General features: G+C 42.4%; 1 protein-coding gene across 3 annotated transcripts in view; it reads left to right on the top strand.

The window, feature by feature from the left end:
• LOC118966122 (regulator of G-protein signaling 17-like) overlaps positions 1 to 24003 on the top strand; it is a 125917-nt gene that overhangs the window by 92480 nt on the left and 9434 nt on the right. For all 3 annotated transcript variants that reach the window (XM_036989038.1, XM_036989037.1, XM_036989039.1), the window contains one exon: positions 13616 to 13850. In XM_036989038.1, coding sequence (XP_036844933.1) covers positions 13616 to 13850 — 235 coding nt within the window. The remainder of the gene's footprint in view (positions 1 to 13615; positions 13851 to 24003) is intronic.

The raw sequence follows: 24003 nt of genomic DNA, 5'->3' as shown, positions 1-24003 counted from the left end.
CCCTACACCCTAACCCCTACACCCTAACCCCCTACACCCTAACCCCTACACACTAACCCCCTACACACTAACCCCCTACACCCTAACCCCTAAACCCTAACCCATACACCCTAACCCCTACACCCTAACCCCTACACCCCAACCCCCTACACCCTAACCCCCTACACACTAACCCCCTACACACTAACCCCTAAACCCTAACCCATACACCCTAACCCCTACATCCCAACCCCCTACACCCTAACCCCCTACACACTAACCCCCTACACCCTAACCCCTAAACCCTAACCCATACACCCTAACCCCTACACCCTAACCCCCTACACACTAACCCCCTACACACTAACCCCCTACACCCTAACCCATACACCCTAACCCCTACACCCTAACCCCTACACCCCAACCCCCTACACCCTAACCCCCTACACCCTAACCCCTACACCCTAACCCACTACACCCTACACCCTAACCCCTACATCCTAACCCCCCACACCCTAACCCCCTACACCCTAAACCCCTACACCCTAACCCCCCACACCCTAACCCCCTACACCCTAACCCCTACACCCTAACCCACTACACCCTACACCCTAACCCATACACCCTAACCCCTACACCCTAACCCCTACACCCCAACCCCCTACACCCTAACCCCTACACCCTAACCCACTACACCCTACACCCTAACCCCTACATCCTAACCCAACACACCCTAACCCCCCACACCCTAACCCCCTACACCCTAACCCCCTACACCCTAACCCCCTACACCCTAACCCCTACACCCTAACCCACTACACCCTACACCCTAACCCCTACATCCTAACCCCCTACACCCTAACCCCCTACACCCTAACCCCCTACACCCTAACCCCTACACCCTAACCCACTACACCCTACACCCTACACCCTAACCCCCTACACCCTAACCCCCTACACCCTAACCCCTACACCCTAACCCACTACACCCTACACCCTACACCCTAACCCCTACATCCTAACCCCCTACACCCTAACCCCCTACACCCTAACCCCTACACCCTAACCCACTACACCCTACACCCTAACCCCTACATCCTAACCCCCTACACCCTAACCCCCTACACCCTAACCCCCTACACCCTAACCCCTACACCCTAACCCACTACACCCTACACCCTACACCCTAACCCCTACATCCTAACCCCCCACACCCTAACCCCCTACACCCTAAACTTCTGTACTTTTTTTATACTAGAATATGAAAAACAGTTTGGTACTAGATTATTATCATTTTTTTGTGAGTTTTTGGGTCTTACTGTAAATAATGGACCCAATGTGTGGCATTTTCAAAACGGTTTAAAAACAAAAATAAAAATGATTTCTATGCAGTGTACTTAGAGGAGTAAAAGTGAATATATGCACATTACCCATAATGCAACACTAGGTCGAGGACTATACATCCTGTTAGCACGTTTCGTACAGACGTTGGCAAAGCACTCGATTGGAATTTTTTACGGACCTCAATGTTCTACAATTGTATAATTTATATAAATGTACATATAGGGCCTAATATATAACACCCGCCGTCCCCCCCCCCGTCCCCCGTCCCGTCCCCGTCCCCCGTCTCCCCCCCGTCCCCGTCCCCCCCGTCCCCCGTCCCCCGTCCCCCCTCGTCCCCGTCCCCCGTCCCCCCCCGTCCCCCGTCCCCGTCCCCCCCCCCCCGTCCCCCATCCCCATCCCCGTCCCCCGTCCAACTAAAAAGAGCTAAAAGTGTCAAAAATGTAAGCCATTAGGGTTAGTAATGCATATAATAATGCACATAATAATGCATATAATAATGCACATAATAATGCATATAATAATGCACATAATAATGCATATAATAATGCATATAATAATGCATATAATAATGCACATAATAATGCATATAATAATGCATATAATAATGCATATTTTGGGGGGGCTTGCCAATGCATTGATTTTCAAATCATTATTATATTGTAAACTGTGTGAGGATAACGTGGACTTGCCTGACTAAATAGATTGGATGCATGGTGATGTTTCTGTGTCCTACGCGGCCGACGCAGGCACACATAATAAAGCACGTGAATATTGGTAGCATTAAAACCTCTCCATGTGATTGTCACCATCGCTGTTTTTTTTTTGTTTTTTTATATATAACTAGAAAGTGACCCCAAAAAAATAAAGGGATTTGTATGGAAAGCCAAGTTGAAGTCAACATTAGATGCTGTCGTCGTCATAACAACCGCACGTGGGTTTCACGTTAAATTAACAGGGTAGCCAACAACCCTTCAATTGAAGCGTCGGGACACAAACGAACGGGGTCACATCTCTCACAAAGACTGATCAACAATGAAATCACAGATAATTATAAGGGAGCAGGAGAGAACGTATACATTTGCTTTCAATAATTACAATAACTTTTCAGGCATCTAATTGAGGAAATGTCTGATTTTTCAAAAGTAGGCCTATTCCCAGTACTTGAATTTCTGAGCTCCAAATTCAAGTTCAGGGAGGCTACTTCACGCTGCTTGTGTAACATGGAAACCAGAAATCTATTTGTCTTTTCATTACCAGATCATATTGTCAATAAGATCACTAGGCTATCACGAGGCTATCACTGGGCTATCACTAGGCTATCACGAGGCTATCACGAGGCTATCACTAGGCTATCACTAGGCTATCACGAGGCTATCACTGGGCTATCACTAGGCTATCACTAGGCTATCACGAGGCTATCACTAGGCTATCACTGGGCTATCACGAGGCCATCACTGGGCTATCACTAGGCTATCACGAGGCTATCACTGGGCTATCACGAGGCTATCACGAGGCTATCACTGGGCTATCACTAGGCTATCACTAGGCTATCACGAGGCTATCACTAGGCTATCACTAGGCTATCACAAGGCTATCACGAGGCTATCACTAGGCTATCACTAGGCTATGTGATGTGTTGTCGTTATATCCAGAATAATTCATAGGAATGATCGAGTCAATGTAAGTCAAATCAATGTAAATATTTATACTTATACTTATGGCTTGTTTGCTATAAGACTGTTGTTTAGGAGCCTCTTGGACCTAGACTTGGTGCTCCGGTACCGCTTGCTGTGCGGTAGCCGAGAGCACAGTCTATGACTAGGGTAGCTGAGTCTTTGACAATTTTTAAGGCCTTCCTCTGATACCGCCTGGTATTGAGGTCCTGGATGGCAAGAATCTTGGCCCCGGTGGTGTACTGGGCCATACACATTACCCTCTGTAGTGCCTTTTGGTTGGAGGTCAAGCAGTTGTCATGCCAGGCAGTGATGTACTGGGCCGTTCTCACTATCCTCTGTAGTGTCTTGTGGTCGAAGGTTGATCAGTTGCCACACCAGGCAGTGATGCAACCCGTCAGGATGCTCTCGATGGTATAGCTGTAAAACCCTTTGAGGATTTGAGGGCCGATGCTAAATCCTCCTTTTCCTGTAGTCCACAATCACCTCCTTAGTCTTGATCACGTTGATCACCTTGCACCACCCGGCCAGGTCTCTGACCTCCTCCCTATAGGCCGTCTCATCGTTGTCAGTGATCAGGCCTACCACTGTTGTGACATCAGCAAACTTAATGATGGTGTTGGAGTCATGCCTGGTCGTGCAGTCGTGGGTGAACATGGAGTACAGCAGGGGACTGAACACGCACCCCTGAGAGGCCCCCAGTGTTGAGGATCAGCGTGGCGGATGTGTTGTTGCCTACCCTTACCACCCGGGGGCCGTCAGGAAGTCCAGGATCCAGTTTGCAGATGGAGGTGTTTAGTCACAGGGCCCTTAGCTTAGTGATGAGCTTTGAGGGCACTATGGTGTTGAACGCTGAGATTTAGTCAATGAACAGCATTCTCACATAGGTGTTCCTTTTGTCCAGGTGTGATATTTGGTATTTTATTAGGATCCATTAGCTGTTGCAAAAGCAGCAGCTACTCTTCCTGGGTTCCACACAAAACATGAAACATAATACAGAATGACATAATACAGAACATCAATAGACAAGAACAGCTCAAGGACAGGACTACATATATATTTTTTAAATGCACATGTAGCCTACATATCAATGTATACACACAAACTATCTAGGTCAAATAGGGGAGAGGAGTTGTGCCGTGAGGTGTTGCTTTATCTGTTTTTTGAGACCAGGTTGGCTGTTTATTTGTTCAATATGAGATGGAAGGAAGTTCCATGCAATAAGGGCTCTATATAATACTGTACACTTTCTTGAATTATTTCTGGATTTTGGGACTGTGAAAAGACCCCTGGTCTGGTAAGTGTGTATTACAGAGCTGTGTGTAAGTTGACTATGCAAACAATTTGGGATTTTCAGCACATTCACGTTTCTTATAAAAAGAAGAAGTGATGCAGTCAGTCTCTCCCCAACTCTTAGGGCTGAGATCCCGTTAACTGGATCGATATGACAACAGCCAGTGAATGTCCAGCGGGCCAAATTCAAAACAACAGAAATCTCATAATTAAAATTCCTCAAACATAGAAATATTTCACACCATTTTAAAGATACACTTCTTATTAATCCCACCCCAGTGTCCGATTTCAAGTAGGCTTTATGGCGAAAGCACCCCAGCGATTATGTTAGGTCAGAGCCAAGTCACAGAAAAACACAGCCATTTTTCCAGCCAAAGAAAGGAGTCACAAAAATCAGAAATAGAGATAGAATGAATCACCAACCTTTGATGATCTTCATCAGATGACACTCATCAGTTGACACTCAGATAACACTGATGACATTCATCAGATGACACTCACATCAAACGTTGTATAGAATCAATCTTTAGGATGTTTTTAACATAAATCTTCAACCGGAGAATTCCTTTGTCTGTAGAATTGCGATGGAACAGAGCTCGCTCTCAGGTGAACGAGTGTCACGAGCTCAAGGCATTCTGGCAGACCTCTGACTCATTCCCCTCTCATTCGGCCCCACTTCACAGGAGAAGCATCAAACAAGGTTCTAAAGTCGGTTGACATCTAGTGGAAGCCTTAGGAAGTACAACATGACCAATATCCCACTGTATCTTCAATAGGGAATGAGTTGAAAAACAACCAACCTCAGATTTCCCACTTCCTAGTTGGATTCTTTCTCAGGTTTTCGCCTGCCATATGAGTTCTGTTATACTCACAGACATCATTCACAGTTTTAGAAACTTCAGAGTGTTTTCTATCCGACTATACTAATACTATGCATATATTAGCAACTGGGACTGAGTAGCAGGCAGTTTACTCTGGGCACCTCTGAGCACCTTATTCATCCAAGCTCTGCCCCCAGCCATAAGAAGACTCTTAACCTAGAGAGACTGGCATGCATAGTATTTATATCATCCCTGTGATTACAATTAAGAGAAAAATGTAGCACTTTGTTCTGGGCCAGCTGCAGCTTAACTAGGTCTTTCCTTGCAGCACTGGACCACACGACTGGACAATAATCAAGATTAGACTAAACTAGATCCTGCAGAACTTGCTTTTTGGAGTGTGGTGTCAAAAAAGCAGAGCATCTCTTTATTACGACAGACCTCTCCCCATCTCTACAACCATTGAATCTATAGGTTTTGACCATGACAGTTTACAATCTAAGGTAACACCAAGTCATTTAGTCTCCTCAACTTGTTCAACAGTCACACTATTCATTACCAGATTCAGCTGAGGTCTAGCCCTTAAGGAATGATTTGTACCAAATACAATGTACTTAGTTTTAGAGATGTTCAGGGCCAGTTTATTACTGGCCACCCATTTCAAAACAGACTGCAACTCTTTGTTAAGGGTTTCAGTGTCTTCATTAGCTGTGGTTGCTGATGTGCATATGGTTGAATCATAAGCATACATGGACACACATGCTTTGTTTCATGCCAGTGGCAGGTCATTGGTAAAAATAGAAAAGAGTAGAGGGCCTAGAGATCTGCCCTGCGGTACACCACACTTTACATGTTTGACATTAGAGAAGCTTCCATTAAAGAAAACCTTTTGAGTTCTGTTAGATAGATAGCTCAGAATCCACATTATGGCAGAAGTTGAAAAGCCATAACATATAGGTTTTTTCAACAACAAGTTATGGTCAATAATATCAAAGGCTGAAATCTAACAGTACAGCTCCCACAATCTTCTTATTATCGATTTTCTTCAACCAATCATCAGTCATTTGTGTCAGTGCAGTACATGGTTGAGTGCCCTTTTCTATAAGCATGTTGAAAATATGTTGTTCATTTGTTTACAGAGAAATAGCATTGTATTTGGTCAAACACCATTTTTTACAACCATTTGTCTAAGAGCTGGAGCTAAGCTGATAGGTTGGATGTTAGAACCAGTAAAGGTCACTTTACCACTCTTGGGTAGAGGAATTACTTTGGCTTCTCTCCGGGCCTGAGGACAAAGACTTTACTCTAGACTCAGATTAAAGATATGATAGATAGGAGTGGCTATAGAGTCAGCTACCATCCTCAGTAGGAGTGGCTATAGAGTCAGCTACCATTCTCAGTAGGAGTGGCTATAGAGTCAGCTACCATCCTCAGTAGGAGTGGCTATAGAGTCAGCTACCATCCTCCAGTAGGAGTGTCTATAGAGTCAGCTACCATCCTCAGTAGGAGTGGCTATAGAGTCAGCTACCATCCTCAGTAGGAGTGGCTATAGAGTCAGCCACCATCCTCAGTAGGAGTGGCTATAGAGTCAGCTACCATCCTCAGTAGGAGTGGCTATAGAGTCAGCCACCATCCTCAGTAGGAGTGGCTATAGAGTCAGCCACCATCCTCAGTAGGAGTGGCTATAGAGTCAGCCACCATCCTCAGTAGGAGTGGCTATAGAGTCAGCTACCATCCTCAGTAGGAGTGGCTATAGAGTCAGCCACCATCCTCAGTAGGAGTGGCTATAGAGTCAGCTACCATCCTCAGTAGGAGTGGCTATAGAGTCAGCTACCATCCTCAGTAGGAGTGGCTATAGAGTCAGCTACCATCCTCAGTAGGAGTGGCTATAGAGTCAACTACCATCCTCAGTAGGAGTGTCTATAGAGTCAGCTACCATCCTCAGTAGGAGTGGCTATAGAGTCAGCCACCATCCTCAGTAGGAGTGGCTATAGAGTCAGCTACCATCCTCAGTAGGAGTGGCTATAGAGTCAGCTACCATCCTCAGTAGGAGTGGCTATAGAGTCAGCCACCATCCTCAGTAGGAGGAGTGGCTATAGAGTCAGCTACCATCCTCAGTAGGAGTGGCTATAGAGTCAGCTACCATCCTCAGTAGGAGTGGCTATAGAGTCAGCCACCATCCTCAGTAGGAGTGGCTATAGAGTCAGCCACCATCCTCAGTAGGAGTGGCTATAGAGTCAGCTACCATCCTCAGTAGGAGTGGCTATAGAGTCAGCCACCATCCTCAGTAGGAGTGGCTATAGAGTCAGCTACCATCCTCAGTAGGAGTGGCTATAGAGTCAGCCACCATCCTCAGTAGGAGTGGCTATAGAGTCAGCTACCATCCTCAGTAGGAGTGGCTATAGAGTCAGCCACCATCCTCAGTAGGAGTGGCTATAGAGTCAGCCACCATCCTCAGTAGGAGTGGCTATAGAGTCAGCTACCATCCTCAGTAGGAGTGGCTATAGAGTCAGCCACCATCCTCAGTAGGAGTGACTATAGAGTCAGCTACCATCCTCAGTAGGAGTGGCTATAGAGTCAGCTACCATCCTCAGTAGGAGTGGCTATAGAGTCAGCTACCATCCTCAGTAGGAGTGGCTATAGAGTCAGCTACCATCCTCAGTAGGAGTGGCTATAGAGTCAGCCACCATCCTCAGTAGGAGTGGCTATAGAGTCAGCCACCATCCTCAGTGGGAGTGACTATAGAGTCAGCTACCATCCTCGGTAGGAGTGGCTATAGAGTCAGCTACCATCCTCAGTGGGAGTGACTATAGAGTCAGCCACCATCCTCAGTAGGAGTGGCTATAGAGTCAGCTACCATCCTCAGTAGGAGTGGCTATAGAGTCAGCTACCATCCTCAGTAGGAGTGGCTATAGAGTCAGCTACCATCCTCAGTAGCTTTCCATCTAAATTGTCAATGCCAGGAGGTTTGTCATTATTGATCGATAACAATACATCTTCCACCTCTCCCACACTAACTTTACAACATTCAAACTTACAATGCTTTTCTTTCATTATTTGTTTTTTTATGTATGAATAAAATTGCTCACTGTTCTTGGTGGCATTTCCTGCCTAAATTCGCCCACTTTGCCAATGAAAAAATAATTAAAATAATTGGCAACATCAAATGGTTTGGTGATGAATAAGCCATTTGATTGGATGAAAGATGGAGTTGAATTTGTCTTCCTGCCCAAAATTTCATTTAAAGTACTCCAATGTGTTTTCCATCATTTTTTATATCGTTGATCTTGGCTTCATAATACCGTTTCTTCTTCTTCTTCTTTTAGTCACATTATTTCTCAATTTGCAGTCAGTCTGCCAGTCAGATGTGCAGCCAGAATTATTAGCCCCTCCTGTTGCCCCATCTCTTTCAACCATACATTTTTTCAATTCCTCATCAATCCATGGAGCCTTAACAGTTCTAACAGTCAGTTTCTTAACAGGTGCTTGTTTATCAATAATTGGAAGGTGCAATTTCACGAATTCATCAAGTACAGCGTTGTCGGTGATCAGGCCTACCACTGTTGTGTAAGGGCAGTGTGGAGTGCAATAGAGATTGCATCTGATGATCTGTTTGCGTGGTATGCAAATTGGAGTGGGTCTAGGGTTTCTGGGATGATGGTGTTGATATGAGCCATGGCCAGCCTTTCAAATAATTTCCTGGCTACAGATGTGAGTGCAATGGGTCGGTAGTCATTTAGGCAGGTTACCTTAGTGTTCTTGGGCACAGGGACAATAGTGGTCTGCTTGAAACATGTTGGTATTACAAACTCAGACAGGGAGAGGTTGAAAATGTAAACGAAGACACTTGCCAGCATGCTCGGAGTACACGTCCTGGTAATTTTTTTATTTTTTATTTTACCAGGCAAGTCAGTTAAGAACAAATTCTTATTTTCAATGACGGCCTGTGTTACTTGCCTCAAAGCGAGCATAGCATATTTAGCTCGTCTGATAGGCTCGTGTCACTGGGCAGCTCTTGGCTGACGATTTTGGACATTCATCAAGACACCAACCAGGTGTTCTACAGGTGTGTCAAAGCTGGTACCAAGAGACTGAAAAACAGCTTCTATCTCAAGGCCAGTAGACTGTTAAACAGCCACCACTAACATACAGCCATCACTGCCAACATACAGACTCAAATCACTGTCCACTTTAATAAATTGATTTAATAATGGTATCCTTTTGTAGCTTCCAGTCTGTTATTCGAACTCAGTCAGCATGACAGAGTGATTTCCAGCCTTGTCCTGGTCAACACTCACACCTGTGTTAACAAGAGAATCACTGACATGATGTCAGCTGGTCCTTTTGTGGCAGGGCTGAAATGCAGTGGAAATGTTATTTGGTGATTCAGTTCATTTGCATGGCAAAGAGGGACTTTGCAATTCATCTGATCACTCTTCATAACATTCTGGAGTATATGGAAATTGCCATCATACAAACTGAGGCAGCAGACTTAGGGAAAATTAATATTTGTGTCATTCTCAAAACGTTTATCCACTACTGTACATAGAGCCATGACTACATGGAACTCTATTCCACATCAAGTAACTGACACAACCAGTAAAATTAGATTTAAAAAACAGATTAAAAAAACACCTTATGGAACAGCGGGGACTGTGAAGCAACACAAACATTGGCACACACACACACACACACACACACACACACACACACACAATAACATACGCACTATACATACACATGGATTTAGTACTGTAGATAAGTTGTACCGGTGTGGTAGGGTGCCTGAGGGCACACAGTGTGTTGTGAAATCTGTGAATGTATTATAACGTTTAAAAAATTGTATAAACTGCCTTAATTTTTGTGGGACCCCAGAAAGAGTAGCTGCTGCTTTGGCATCAGCTAATGGGAATCCATTATAAATAGAAATACAAATATGATCCTTGACTAGTCCCTCAAAGCACTTCATGATGACAGAAGCTACGGAGCGATAGTCATTTAGTTCAGTTACGTTCACCTTGCCATAATTAAATGCGGTGTTTCGCAGTTTTTTTGCGCGAATGCTGCCATCATACATCCATGCTCGCAGCTTGTTGATAAAACAACCCTGGGAATACTTTGATTACAGAGCGGATGAGGGCCAGCTCACCCGAAACAACCCTGGGAATACTTTGATTACAGAGCGGATGAGGGCCAGCTCACCGAAACAACCCTGGGAATACTTTCATCACAGAGCGGATGAGGGCCAGCTCACCGAAACAACCCTGGGAATACTTTGATTACAGAGCGGATGAGGGCCAGCTCACCGAAAAAACTATGGGAATACTTTGATTACAGAGCGGATGAGGGCCAGCTCACCAAAACAACCCTGGGAATACTTTGATTACAGAGCGGATGAGGGCCAACTCACCCGAAACAACCCTGGGAATACTTTGATTACAGAGCGGATGAGGGCCAGCTCACCGAAACAACCCTGGGAATACTTTCATCACAGAGCGGATGAGGGCCAGCTCACCGAAACAACCCTGGGAATACTTTGATTACAGAGCGGATGAGGGCCAGCTCACCGAAACAACTATGGGAATACTTTGATTACAGAGCGGATGAGGGCCAGCTCACCGAAACAACCCTGGGAATACTTTGATTACAGAGCGGATGAGGGCCAGCTCACCGAAACAACCCGCATGACTTTCAACCTTCGTCTCTCCCGAGCCCGTACGGGAGTTGTAGCGATGAGACAAGATAGTAGCTACTACAACAATTGGATACCACGAAATTGGGGAGAAAAAGGGGTAAATTAAAAAAAAAAAAAAAAAAAATGTATTGACTTTTGGGGGACGCGTAACAACGATTGACAATAACACAAACAAACAAATAACACTCAACTAATAACACAAACAAACAAACAAATAACACTCAACTAATAACACAAACAAACAAACAAATAACACTCAACTAATAACACAAACAAACAAACAAATAACACTCAACTAATAACACAAACAAACAAACAAATAACACTCAACTAATAACACAAACAAACAAATAACACTCAACTAATAACACAAACAAACAAACAAATAACACTCAACTAATAACACAAACAAACAAACAAATAACACTCAACTAATAACACAAATAAACAAACAAATAACACTCAACTAATAACACAAACAAACAAATAACACTCAACTAATAACACAAACAAACAAACAAATAACACTCCACTAATAACACAAACAAACAAATAACACTCAACTAATAACACAAACAAACAAGTAACACTCAACTAATAACACAAACAAACAAATAACACTCAACTAATAACACAACCAAACAAATAACACTCAACTAATAACACAAACAAACAAATAACACTCAACTAATAACACAAACAAACAAATAACACTCAACTAATAACACAAACAAACAAACAAATAACACTCAACTAATAACACAAACAAACAAACAAATAACACTCAACTAATAACACAAACAAACAAATAACACTCAACTAATAACACAAACAAACAAATAACACTCAACTAATAACACAAACAAACAAATAACACTCAACTAATTACACAAACAAACAAATAACACTCAATCGCATTTTTGTTTTGCGCCTTTCAATGCTATTTCACGGCGTTGTATATTCTCAGAGGCTTTAAAGGGGTGATTTAGACCATATATGGTTAATTAGGGGTGAAATAGCCAAAGTCATGCAGGAGCACTGAGGCTGAGAACAGTTGGTATTTATCAATGGTTATCTCCTACCAGTGTGAGATTCGTAAGATTGTTTGATAAATCACACTTTTTCTGTACTTAAGTAATATTTTAGAATCATTTCTATGCCATATTGATAAATGCAATATCCCTCTCTCTCTCTCTCTCTCTCTCCCTCCCTATCCCTCACTCTCTCCCTCCCTATCCCTCACTCTCTCCCTCCCTATCCCTCACTCTCGCCCTCCCTATCCCTCACTCTCTCCCTATCCCTCACTCTCTCCCTCCCTATCCCTCACTCTCTCCCTCCCTATCCCTCACTTTCTCTCCCTATCCCTCACTCTCTCCCTCCCTATCCCTCACTCTCTCCCTCCCTATCCCTCACTCTCTTCCTCCCTATCCCTCACTCTCTCCCTCCCTATCCCTCACTCTCTCCCTCCCTATCCCTCACTTTCTCGCCCAATCCCTCACTCTCTCCCTTCCTATATCCCTCACTTTCTCTCCCAATCCCTCACTCTCTCTCCCTATCCCTCACTCTCTCCCTCCCTATATCCCTTCACTTTATCCCTCCCTATCCCTCACTTTCTCACCCAATCCCTCACTCTCTCCCTCCCTATATCCCTCACTTTCTCTCTCAATCCCTCACTCTCTCGCCCAATCCCTCACTCTCTCCCTCCCTATATCCCTTCACTTTCTCCCTCCATATCCCTCACTTTCTCCCTCCCTATCCCTCACTTTCTCCCTCCCTATCCCTCACTTTCTCTCCCAATCCCTCACTCTCTCGCCCAATCCCTCACTCTCTCCCTCCCTATATCCCTTCACTTTCTCCCTCCATATCCCTCACTTTCTCCCTCCCTATCCCTCACTTTCTCCCTCCCTATCCCTCACTTTCTCGCCCAATCCCTCACTCTCTCCCTTCCTATATCCCTCACTTTCTCTCCCAATCCCTCACTCTCTCTCCCTATCCCTCACTCTCTCCCTCCCTATATCCCTTCACTTTCTCCCTCCCTATCCCTCACTTTCTCACCCAATCCCTCACTCTCTCCCTCCCTATATCCCTCACTTTCTCTCTCAATCCCTCACTCTCTCTCCCAATCCCTCACTCTCTCCCTCCCTATATCCCTTCACTTTCTCCCTCCATATCCCTCACTTTCTCGCCTAATCCCTCACTCTCTCCCTCCCTATCCCTCACTTTCTCCCTCCATATCCCTCACTTTATCTCCCAATCCCTCACTCTCTCCCTCCCTATCCCTCACGTTCTCCCTCCATATCCCTCACTTTATCTCCCAATCCCTCACTCTCTCCCTCCCTATCCCTCACTTTCTCCCTCCATATCCCTCACTTTCTCTCCCTATCCCTCACTCTCTCCCTTCCTATCCCTCACTTTCTCCCTCCCTATCCCTTACTTTCTCTCCCTATCCCTCACTCTCTCCCTTCCTATCCCTCACTCTCTCTCTCTGCGTATCTCTCACTCTCTCCCTCCCTATCCCTCATTCTCTCCCTCCCTATCCCGCACTCTCTCCCTCCCTATCCCTCACTCTCTTCCTCTCTCCCACCCACCAGCACCAAACCAACATTAGATGAGATAATGGTCTGGGATCAGTAGTTAAACCTCTTTCTCTCTCCCACTCCCCAGCACCAAACCAACATTAGATGAGATAATGGTCTGGGATCAGTAGTTAAGCCTCTTTCTCTCTCCCACCCCCCAGCACCAAACCAACATTAGATGAGATAAGTGTCTGGGATCAGTAGTTAAACCTCTTTCTCTCTCCCACCCCCCAGCACCAAACCAACATTAGATGAGATAAGTGTCTGGGCTCAGTCGTTCGATAAGCTGATGAAGAATCCTGCAGGTCGGAACGTGTTCAGAGAGTTCTTAAGGACTGAGTACAGCGAGGAGAACATGTTGTTCTGGCTGGCCTGTGAAGACCTCAAACAGGAGATGAACAAGAACACAGTAGAGGAGAAAGCACGCATGATCTACGAGGACTACATCTCTATCCTGTCCCCCAAAGAGGTATGTAGTGCACTTTTTCTTCTGTTCTCTCCTCTTCCTCCCCCTCTCCATCTTCTCCTCCAAAAAAGTATTGTTTTCTCCCCTCTCCATCTCCATCTTCTCCTCCAAAAAGGTATTGTTTTCTCCCCTCTCCACTCCATCTTCTCCTCCAAAAAAGTATTGTTTTCTCCCCTTTCCTCTGACTCCATACTCTCATCATATCTGTCATCCTCTTCTCCATATCTGTCATCCTTTTCTCCATATCTCTCGTCCTCTTCCTCATACTTGTTATCCTCTTCTCCGTATGTGTCTATCCTCTTCTACATGTCTATACTCTCTCCATAGAAGTACAAGTACTCCTCAATTTCACGTCTCAAATTGGAAAGACTACTCCATGCCCCTCCAAACTCAGAACATTCCTTAGTTTGCGGCAAATTGTTCCCATAACACAGAAACGGTGCAGTTGTACTGATGATTATTTAAGTGATAATGCCAGAGAAGCAGATGCACTCTCTTCCTCCCTATCCCTCACTCTCTCCCTGCCTATCCCTCACTCTCTCGCTGCTAGAGAAGCAGATGCACTCCCTTCCTCCCTATCCCTCACTCTCTCCCTGCTAGAGAAGCAGATGCACTCCCTTCCTCCCTATCCCTCACTCTCTCCCTGCCAGAGAAGCAGATGCACTCCCTTCCTCCCTATCCCTCACTCTCTCCCTGCCAGAGAAGCAGATGTTTGAAGGATATATTAGAATGGGTGTTGTTAGCAAACCGTGCAAATATATCCTCCAAACACTGGCTTCGACAGTATTTATTTATATTATTTATTTATTTATATTATTATTTATCTATTTATATTATTTATTTATATTATTTATTTATTTATATTATTATTTATCTATTTATATTATTTATTTATTTATATTATTATTTATCTATTTATATTATTTATTTATATTATTATTTATTTATATTATTTATTTATTTATTTATTAATAGTATTTATTTATTTATATTATTTAGTTATTTATTTATTCATAATATTTATTTATTTATATTATTTATTTATTTATATTATTTATTTATATTATTATTATTTATTTATTTATATAATTTATTTATTTATATAATGTATTTATTTATATAATTTATTTATATTATTATTATTTATTTATTTATATAATTTATTTATTTATATAATGTATTTATTTATATAATTTATTTATATTATTATTTATTTATTTATATTATTTATTTATATTATTATTTATTTATTTATATTATTTATTTATATTATTTATTTATTTTTATGTTATGAGAACATTTGCTGCAACCTAAAGAATGATCAACATATTAAACATATGTTTATTAAAAATATATATTTGGATTAATTTGTTGATACTATAACATCTTTCTACAAGATATGGTCCCAAAACAAATCTAGGGTTGCTAAGCAATCCGGCTGGTCGTTCATTCTATTGGTTCGGTTTCCAGAGACGTGACCCAGTCTGTTCAGTCTTGTTGTTCTGTATCTATGGACCCGACCCAGTCGTTCTGTCTTTTTGTTCTGTATCTATGGACTCGACCCAGTCGTTCAGTCTTTTTGTTCTGTATCTATGGACGTGACCCAGTCGTTCAGTCTTGTTGTTCTGTATCTATGGACCCGACTCAGTCATTCAGTCTTTTAGTTCTGTATCTATGGACGCAACCCAGTCGTTCAGTCTTGTTGTTCTGTATCTATGGACCCGACTCAGTCGTTCAGTCTTTTAGTTCTGTATCTATGGACGCAACCCAGTCGTTCAGTCTTTTTGTTTCTGTATCTATGGACCCGACCCAGTCGTTCAGTCTTTTTGTTTCTGTATCTATGGACTCGACCCAGTCGTTCAGTCTTGTTGTTCTGTATCTATGGACTCGACCCAGTCGTTCAGTCTTGTTGTTCTGTATCTATGGACCCGACCCAGTTGTTCAGTCTTGTTGTTCTGTATCTATGGACTCAACCCAGTCGTTCAGTCTTTTTGTTCTGTATCTATGGACTCAACCCAGTCGTTCAGTCTTTTTGTTCTGTATCTATGGACGTGACCCAGTCGTTCAGTCTTGTTGTTCTGTATCTATGGACCCGACTCAGTCGTTCAGTCTTTTAGTTCTGTATCTATGGACGCAACCCAGTCGTTCAGTCTTGTTGTTCTGTATCTATGGACCCGACTCAGTCGTTCAGTCTTTTAGTTCTGTATCTATGGACGCAACCCAGTCGTTCAGTCTTTTTGTTTCTGTACCTATGGACTCGACCCAGTCGTTCAGTCTTTTTGTTCTGTATCTATGGACTCGACCCAGTCGTTCAGTCTTGTTGTTCTGTATCTATGGACCCGACCCAGTCGTTCAGTCTTTTTGTTCTGTATCTATGGACTCGACCCAGTCGTTCAGTCATTTTGTTCTGTATCTATGGACGCGACCCAGTCGTTCAGTCTGTTTGTTCTGTATCTATGGACGCAACCCAGTCGTTCAGTCTGTTTGTTCTGTATCTATGGACGCGACCCAGTCGTTCAGTCTTGTTGTTCTGTATCTATGGACTCGACCCAGTCGTTCAGTCTGTTTGTTCTGTATCTATGGACTCGACCCAGTCGTTCAGTATCTATGGACCCGACCCAATCGTTCAGTATCTATGGACCCGACCCAATCGTTCGCTCCAAATGTTCCGTTTCCATGATGGCTGGCAACGTTCTTATCCCTTGCTTGATAGCTAGCCAACATTGGCTAACACAGTGATGTTAAACAGCTCAGCCAGAATAACAGCAAAGTAGCTGCGTTTGTTTGTTCCATAACAATAATGTGAGATTTTGCCTGGTACAGATAATTTGCTCACTTGCCAGGCCACTTTTCAGAAAAGATAGCCAACTACACAACACAATCACTTCAAACTGAAGATGGAATAACAGCAAACTAGCTGCATTTAGTGTTTTTCTTTGTGTATATCCATAAAAGTAGAATGCTGATTCATGATTTCGACTGGCTGAGAACAAAATGCCAGCCTGTCTGCCTCCTTCCTTCATTACAATGAGGACAGCTGGAGACATCATTTAAATATTGAAACAATGTTGCAAATGTCGGAGAGAGACAAATCTCCACTGTTGAAAACCAATTGCTAGTTCAAAAAGAAATGGGAGATAATGTCTAGATGTTTTTACGGTGTAGATCCTAGTACACAAAGTACCTGGCTGAGCTGATGAGACAGTGGATTGCGCAGTCAGATGGAACAGAGTAAATAGGCATTTTAAGGTCATAGATTTATCCGGTGGTAACTTGTGGAATAGACACCGGCTGGAATGCGGTTTTAACCAACCAGCATCCAGGATTAGACCCACCCGTTGTATAAACAATGAGTAACAACTTGCTAGGCGTGGCTGGTAGGTGGCTGATAGGATGGCAATGAGGGCACAGCGTTGCTGATAGGTGGCTGATAGGATGGCAATGAGGGCACACAAACCAGGCTGGCATATTTATTCAAAATAAAAGTCTCACAAAGCTGGTTCTCAAACAAAACAAAACACTCCCACCTCTCCTTAACTGAATCTAGTATTAGACTTAACTTGACTGTGACAGTGGTCTCCTAGCTACAGCTGACAAAACCTCCTCAACAACTAGGTTTGGTTGTTACGGTTACCATATTACCGGCACACCGGCAATCATGAGTCATTTTTATTGTACCTTTATTTTACTAGGCAAGTCAGTTAAGAACAAATTCTTATTTTCAGGGGCAGAATGACAGATTTGTACCTTGTCAGCTCGGGGATTCGAACTTGCAACCTAGTTACTAGTCCAACGCTCTAACCACTAGGCTACCCTGCCGCCCCAATCATGAGTCATAACCACAGTCCAATTCCACGTGAGTCACACAGTAATCTTCTTTTATACAACCTGGATATGCGTTGGTAACAAACAAAACCCACCTCGCTAGCGACCATCATGTAGCCAGCAGCTAACGTTAGTGAAACAAAACTCACCTCGCTAACGACCATCATGTAGCCAGCAGCTAACGACCATCATATAGCCAGCAGCTAACGTTAGTCAAACAAAACCCACCTCGCTAACGACCATCATGTAGCCAGCAGCTAACGTTAGTCAAACAAAACCCACCTCGCTAACGACCATCATGTAGCCAGCAGCAAACAACCATCATATAGCCAGCAGCTAACGTTAGTCAAACAAAACCCACCTCGCTAATGACCATCATGTAGCCAGCAGCTAACGTTAGTCAAACAAAACCCACCTCACTAACGACCATCATATAGCCAGCAGCTAAAGTTAGTGAAACAAAATCCACCTCGCTAACGACCATCATGTAGCCAGCAGCTAACGTTAGTGAAACAAAATCCACCTCGCTAACGACCATCATGTAGCCAGCAGCTAACGTTAGTGAAACAAAACTCACCTCGCTAACGACCATCATGTAGCCAGCAGCTAACGTTAGTCAAACAAAACCCACCTTGCTAACGACCATCATGTACCCAGCAGCTAACGTTAGTCATTTAGACACACAGAATAAAATGTTTGGTAACAGAATAAATAAGATGGAATCATGTGGTGTTGACAACGAAGGGATACTGAAGTTCCTGAACACGTTAGTCAGCCAGTTTGTTAGTCCAGTTAGCGTATCATTTTATTTCACGTGCAGGTGATTATTCACAAATGTTTTTGACGCAAATTTCACTGTCTTGAAAAAAAGTACAAAATCTACAAATTACGCCACAGAGAAGAATAATAATTAATGGATTGTAATACCACAGAGCTACACAGACAACATGAACACATTCATCCAACCATTACAGATGGATGGCTAACGCAGAAAGAAAAAATTAATGGATTGTAATACCACAGAGCTACACAGACAACATGAACACATTCGTCCAACCATTACAGATGGATGGCTAATGCAGAAAGAAATAATTAATGGATTCTAGCACCACCATCACTTTCACAAATACAGAGACAGGCAGCCATCTTGGCATCAGTCTTTTTTAGACTAGCTAACTACTGGCATAGTGACACCTACTGATAAGAACTGGTAATGCAGGTTTGGTTAGAATATATAGTTTTTATTTATTTTTTATTTTTTTATTTCACCTTTATTTAACCAGGTAGGCCAGTTGAGAACACCTTTATTTAACCAGGTAGGCCAGTTGAGAACAAGTTCTCATTTGCAACTGCGACCTGGCCAAGATAAAGCATAGCAGTATGAGCAGACAACACAGAGTTACACATGGAGTAAACAATTAACAAGTCAATAACACAGTAGAAAACAAAGGGGGAGTCTATATACAATGTGTGCAAAAGGCATGAGGTAGGCGAATAATTACAATTTTGCAGATTAACACTGGAGTGATAAATGATCAGATGGACATGTACAGGTAGAGATATTGGTGTTAGTGCAATAGAATGTGTGACATTCAATAATCCTTAATAAATAAACGCCCGACCTTAAACTTTAAAACTTTAAACTTTATAAAATATAAACTTTATAAAATATAAACTTTATAAAATATAAACTTTATGGAAAATACATTATTTTAAATGAAAATGTGTGAAAATGTTTGATTTAATAATTGAACGGATTTTACAGGGTTTCTACTTTATGAAACGTGTCTTGTATTTATTTTTTTTTGGTTCAACGTTCACTTCCTTTATATTGTTTATTATTTATAGATAGAAAAATTATATTTAAAGACGCCGTAACCTTTGTTTACATAACGCTCGGTCCCTGCTACTGTAGTCCACTAACTGCAGAATGTATGTTGTCCATTGAAGTTGTTGTCTCTGGCTCTTTTGATAACAAGGTTTGTGGGTTTGTTTGAAAAGGGTTTGATCTGCTTAGGAGTGTTTCCAATTCTCCAATTTGAACAGTCCATGGAGGTTTCTTTCACGTAGTATGTGTTATTTAAAAGTTGAGGAAGTAAGTTGTACAACAATTCACGTAGAAAAACATATGTCAATTATTTTGAATCACATTACTATTTAATTAGACATTTATTGAACAAACATAGTTTTACCATATTTTGTTGATAGTCACAAGTGGGGATCAATCCTGGAGTGTTATCCCTGAAATGAATTCACTGCGCTGTGACTAAAACACAAATGTAAAACCACAAATGTAAAATGTAAAACCTCTTAGATGTTAAGTCCCCAATATAGGGGACTTTAAGCGGTTCTGGACCGGTTCCTACTGACGTTTTGGTGTGCAAAGCGCTCTGTGAACGTTGTATGGTCCAATGCCTTATAGTCCCAGAAAGCCCCACCTGTCAGCTCTATGTTTCCACTCTCTCAGTGGAGCTGACTTGAAGTGTCAGGTTTCACACCCCACATTTGCATATGAAGTGACGTGTCACATTTTCTGGCCTATTCAGGCAAATAAACGATTTAGCTAGCTAACATTGTACCTGGTCGGTTAGCTCCCAGCATATTCATGCAGGCCTGTAACAACATGATTTGGCACTATGTTCATTGTTGTTTAACTAGCTAACGTTACGTGACGTGTGTGCTCTTACACGTTGTTTACCTAGCTAGGTTCATTGTTTACCTAGCTAGGTTCATTGTTTACCTAGCTACGTTCATTGTTTACCTTGCTAGGTTCATTGTTTACCTAGCTAGGTTCATTGTTTACCTTGCTAGGTTCATTGTTTACCTAGCTAGCTAGCTCCATTGTTTACCTAGCTAGCTAGCTACATTAAGCTAAAGTGTACAACACCCGTTGAATATGGCTGGCATCAGTAAATGCAAAAGAGCGTAATGAAATTGTTGCCAGCAGAGCTGGTTAGGCTGGTTTCATGTTCTCCAGAGGTAAACAAATCATCGGCCAGACCGTTGAGTGCACGCTCCGGGAGTGAAACGAGATTGGTGGGGCTAAAGCTTAAGAGGGTGTGAACTAGAGGTTGACCGATTATGATTTTCCAATGCCAATACCGATTATTGGAGGACCAAAAAAGCCGATGCCGATTAGATCGGCCAATTTGTATTTATTTGTAATAATGACAATTACAACAATACTGAATGAACACTTATTTTAACTTAATATAATACATCAATAAAATCAATTTAGCCTCAAGTAAATAATGAAACATGTTCAATTTGGTTTAAATAATGCAAAAACAAAGTGTTGGAGAAGAAAGTAAAAGTGCAATATGTGCTATGTAAGAAAGCTAATGTTTCAGTACCTTGCTCAGAACATGAGAACAAATGAAAGCTGGTGGTTCCTTTTAACATGAGTCTTCAATATTCCCAATTAAGAAGTTTTAGGTTGTAGTTATTATAGGAATTATAGGACTATTTCCCTCTATACCATTTGTATTTCATTAACCTTTGACTATTGTATGTTCTTATAGGCACTTTAGTATTGCCAGTGTAACAGTATAGATTCCTACCTGGGCTCGAACCAGGAACACAATGACAACAGCCACCCTCGAAGCAGCGTTACCCATGCAGAGCAAGGGGAACAACTATTAGAAGGCTCAGAGCGAGTGACGTTTGAAACGCTATTAGCGCGTGCTAACTAGCTAGCCATTTCACTTCGGTTACACCAGCCTAATCTCGGGAGTTGATAGGCTTGAAGTCATAAACAGCGCAAGCTTGACGCACAACGAAGAGCTGCTGGCAAAACGCACTAAAGTACTGTTTGAATGAATGTTTACGAGCCTGCTTCTGCCTACCACCGCTCAGTCAGAAACTTGTATGCTTGTATGCTCAGTCAGATTATATGCAACGCAGGACACGCTAGATAATATCTAGTAATATCATCAACCATGTGTACTTAACTAGTGATTATGATTGATTGTTTTTTATAAGATAAGTTTAATCCTAGCTAGCAACTTACCTTGGCCTACTGCATTCACGTCTCCTTGTGGAGTGCAACAAGAGGCAGGTCATTATTGTATTGTAAGATTTTGTAAGATTTCAAGATTGGTTCCCGCGAGCTGACAAGGTGAAAATCTGTCGTTCTGCCCCTGAACAAGGCAGTTAACCCACCGTTCCTAGGCCGTCATTGAAAATAAAAAGTTGTTCTTAACTGACTTTCCTAGTTAAATAAAGGTATAAAAACTAAAACAAAATTAAAAATTAAATAAAAATTACAAATCGGCGTTATGAAAACTTGAAATCGGCCCTAATTAATCGGCCATTGTGAACGGTTGTGGTCCTTTCTGTTTGTAAGGAGAAGGATAACTACATCTCGAAAAATAACTTTACCAATCTTCTTTATTAAAACTGTAAACTTGAGATGTTTTGACTTTAATTTTCCCTACAAACTTTATTCCTAAAATCATGTTAAATAATTACCTGACAGATTGTGGTGAGGTGTACATAGATGTGCAAATATACTTAGACACATAGCCCTGGTTTGGATCATAATTTGAAGGATTTCAGTAAAAAGAAAAATCCACTAGAATCATAAGGATCCTGGTGATGCAGCAGACTAAGTAGCCTACAGGGCTTGAAGATGGCAGATCGTTCCGGGTTTGCTGGGTAAACAGCATCTCTGTCTCGCTCTTATCTCCCACAAGGGTATAATCTCTCAATTCCCTGTCCTCCCCTCTCTGTCCTCCCCTCGTCCTGAAAGAGATGAGACTGAGCAACCGCTCTCTCTCTCTCCCTGGGGAGTTGCATATGAAGCTCAGATATGGAGTGTGATCTCTCCACATTAAACTTTAACACTGTAATTCGCCCCTGCCAGGAATGGACCGATTCTAATGGAAGCAAAAAGAAAGACTCTAGGGCTCTATTCATCTCTCTCTCTCTCTATTCATCTCTCTCTCTCTCTCTCTCTCTCTCTATTCATCTCTCTCTCTCTCTATTCATCTCTCTCTCTCTCTCTCTCTCTCTCTATTCATCTCTCTCTATCTCTCTCTCTCTATTCATCTATCTCTCTCTCTCTCTATTCATCTCTCTCTCTCTCTCTCTATTCATCTATCTCTCTCTCTCTATTCATCTCTCTCTCTCTCTCTCTCTATTAATCTATCTCTCTCTCTCTCTCTATTCATCTCTCTCTCTCTCTCTCTATTCATCTCTCTCTCTCTCTCTCTCTCTCTATTCATCTATCTCTCTCTCTCTCTCTCTATTCATCTATCTCTCTCTCTCTCTCTATTCATCTCTCTCTCTCTCTCTCTATTCATCTATCTCTCTCTCTCTCTCTATTCATCTATCTCTCTCTCTCTATTCATCTCTCTCTCTCTCTCTCTCTCTATTCATCTATCTCTCTCTCTCTCTATTCATCTATCTCTCTCTCTATCTATTCATCTCTCTCTCTCTCTCTCTCTATTCATCTCTCTCTCTCTCTCTCTCTCTCTCTATTCATCTCTCTCTCTCTCTCTCTCTCTATTCATCTCTCTCTCTCTCTCTCTATTCATCTCTCTCTCTCTCTCTCTATTCATCTCTCTCTCTCTCTCTCTCTATTCATCTCTCTCTCTCTCTCTCTATTCATCTATCTCTCTCTCTCTCTCTATTCATCTATCTCTCTCTCTCTATTCATCTCTCTCTCTCTCTCTCTCTATTCATCTCTCTCTCTCTATTCATCTATCTCTCTATCTCTATTCACCTATCTCTCTCTCTTCTCTATTCATCTATCTATCTCTCTCTCTATTCATCTCTCTCTCTCTCTCTCTCTATTCATCTCTCTCTCTCTCTCTCTATTCATCTATCTCTCTCTCTCTCTCTATTCATCTATCTCTCTCTCTCTATTCATCTCTCTCTCTCTCTCTCTCTATTCATCTCTCTCTCTCTATTCATCTATCTCTATACACACTCTCTCTCTCTCTCTCTCTCTCTCTCTCTCTCTCTCTCTCCCTCTCTCTCTCTCTCTCTCTCTCTCTCTCTCTCTCTCTCTCTCTCTCTCTCTCTCTCTCTCTCTCTCTCTCTCTCTCTCTCTCTCTCTCTCTCTCTCTCTCTCTCTCTCTCTCTCTCTCTCTCTCTCTCTCTCTCTCTCTCTCTCTCTCTCTCTCTCTTCTCTATTCATCTGAATCTCTCTATTCATCTATCTCTATACACACTCTCTCTCTCTCTCTCTCTCTCTCTCTCTCTCTCTCTCTCTCTCTCTCTCTCTCTCTCTCTCTCTCTCTCTCTCTCTCTCTCTATTCAATTCAATTCAATTCAATTCAATTCAAGGGCTTTATTGGCATGTTAAACATGTGTTAACATTGCCAAA

Source organism: Oncorhynchus mykiss, chromosome 9 (assembly GCF_013265735.2).
Source record: "Oncorhynchus mykiss isolate Arlee chromosome 9, USDA_OmykA_1.1, whole genome shotgun sequence".
Classification (NCBI taxonomy): Eukaryota; Metazoa; Chordata; class Actinopteri; order Salmoniformes; family Salmonidae; genus Oncorhynchus; species Oncorhynchus mykiss.
The sequence above is the reverse complement of the archived record's forward strand: the minus strand, read 5'-3'. Positions and strand labels throughout refer to the sequence as shown.